Source organism: Citrus clementina, unplaced genomic scaffold (assembly GCF_000493195.1).
Source record: "Citrus clementina cultivar Clemenules unplaced genomic scaffold, Citrus_clementina_v1.0 scaffold_6, whole genome shotgun sequence".
Classification (NCBI taxonomy): domain Eukaryota; kingdom Viridiplantae; phylum Streptophyta; class Magnoliopsida; order Sapindales; family Rutaceae; genus Citrus; species Citrus x clementina.
Window position 1 is genome coordinate 406,465 of NW_006262139.1, and position 2,180 is coordinate 408,644.

Here is a 2,180-nt window from a genome sequence, read left to right on the forward strand (position 1 = left end):
TTCTCCCTCATGTGAACTCTTTCATCTCCTATAACATCTAATAAGGGAATATTTACCTCAACCTTGAGAAATGTCTCAAGGATGTCTTTCTCTTGTTCCTCATTCTTGAATTTTGCAAACTGGCTTGGAAAATGAGGAGGTATCACCATAGGTAGGGGTTTCGCTCTGGTGGGTTGTGCATCTTGAGATTTAGGCATTAATTCATTCTTCTCAAGCTCATCTTTACATGCTTTGTCACTTTCTTACTAGGCTCTTACAACTCCTTCATACTTCTAAGGATGACAGCACTAACATTTTGCTTTGGATTCACCTCAGATTGTGAAGGCAATCTCCCTGATACTTGAGACTCCAGGCGGCTTACTGTAGTCACCAATTGACTCATTTGGTTCTCCAAATTCTGAATGCTTGTTGTAGTTGCCTGCTGAAATTGTTGAGTGTTAGTGGCAAGTGATTTAACAATTTCTTCAAGAGATATACCTTACTTGGAGTTTGACTATGGAGGGTCTGATTATCTTGGTATGAGAATCCTGATGGCCTAACTCCATAGCTGAAGTTGAGATGATCCTTCCATCTCGAATTGTATGTTTGTGCATGAGGGTCATACATCCTCTAAGGTATGCCTGGAAATCCTTCAACTGCATTGGCTTGTTCAACAGGTTCTTCTTGAAGTGTATGACACATATCAGTTGATGACCCATATTGGAACAAATGCCACAAGTCTTCACCTGTTGCACATTACATACAACAAACTTTTCCACAAGAGAAGTAAGTTTATCTAAACGTTGTTCAATAGAAGAAATATTTACCTCATTCACCTTCCTTGAAGTGGGATCTTGCCTGCTGCCAAATTGTTGTGCATTGGCAGCTATATTTGAGATCAACTCCCTTGCTTGAGTAGGGGTCTTGTTCACCAACACACTTCCACTAGCAGCATCTATCATACTCTTATCTATTAATGACAATCCTTCGTAAAAATATTAAATAAGAAGTTGATCAGAAATCTGATGCTGAGGACAGCTGGCACACAATTGTTTGAATCACTCACAATACTCATACAAAGTCTCCCCATGAAGTTGTCTGATCCCACAAATGTCTTTTCTGATGTTGGCAGCTCTTGAAGCAGGAAAGTACTTCTCAAGGAACTGCTTCTTCAAACCATTCCACGTTGTAATCGATCCAGGAGGCAAGTAGTACAACCAGTCTTTAGCTAGCCCATCTAAAGAGAAAGGAAAAGCACGTAGCTTAATCTGCTCTTCAGTCACGCCTTGTGGTCTCATACTTGAACATACAACATGAAACTCCTTGAGATGTTTATGAGGATCTTCACCTGCAAAACCATGAAACTTGGGTAATAAATGAATAACACCAGACTTTAATTCAAAATTTACCTCCAAGTCTACATATTGAATGCCGAGTGGTTACTGATTCAAGTTTGGTTCAGCTAACTCTCTAAGAGTTCTTTCTATAGGTGCAGCTCTATCCATCACTTGTTCTTCTGAATCGTTAGATGATTCAACCAAATTAGGCACCGTATCTGTTTCAGAAAGCAGAGGCGACGAGGATCGTTGCTTAGCTCGCTTCGTCTGCTGTCTCAGCTGGCGAGCTGTCTTCTCAATTTCAGGATCAAACGAAAGTGTACCTGTACGAGAAGAACGAACCATACACAAAGTAAACGTAAAAAGGATTAAATAAACGACACTGATCCCCGGCAACGACGCCAAAATTTGATGGTTGTCGAAGCCAGCAAAAATAAATATCTACTCTAAATAAATTGTGTATAGTGATTGAGCAGGGTCGTGTCTACAGAGATCGGTAATTATTTAAATCCTTTTAAAATGTAAAATGCAAAATGGGGGGATTGTTGACAATAATAAAAATCAAACTAAAATAACAAGAATGCAAATTCAAATTGTAATTCAAATTGGGAAAAGCTCTGGTTGAAGGAATTAACTCAGCTTGATTCGACTACTGATCATTGATTCAAATATAAATCATTACTACTTATGAATAGACCGGTTATAGCTACTGAGACCCTCTAATAGCCATCTCTCCTTAACTAGTTGATAACCAAGGTACGACCATTGGTTACTTCCCTAATCAATAGACAACCCTAGATATGGTCATATGATTTAATCAATTGACAGCCTGAAAAACTAGAGAGACCCAAATCCTAATCAACA

At 38.9% G+C, this 2,180-nt stretch overlaps 1 protein-coding gene across 1 annotated transcript; it reads right to left on the reverse strand.

Moving 5' to 3' along the window:
• Positions 1 to 253: 253 nt before the first annotated feature.
• Positions 254 to 1,661, reverse strand: LOC112097207. Its single transcript, XM_024181813.1, has 6 exons — positions 1,447 to 1,661; positions 1,389 to 1,396; positions 1,046 to 1,327; positions 807 to 949; positions 483 to 725; positions 254 to 418 (listed from the first exon to the last, which is right to left on the reverse strand). The coding sequence occupies exons 1-6, from the start codon at positions 1,659 to 1,661 to the stop codon at positions 254 to 256; spliced, it is 1,056 nt and encodes a 351-aa protein (XP_024037581.1).
• Positions 1,662 to 2,180: the final 519 nt, after the last annotated feature.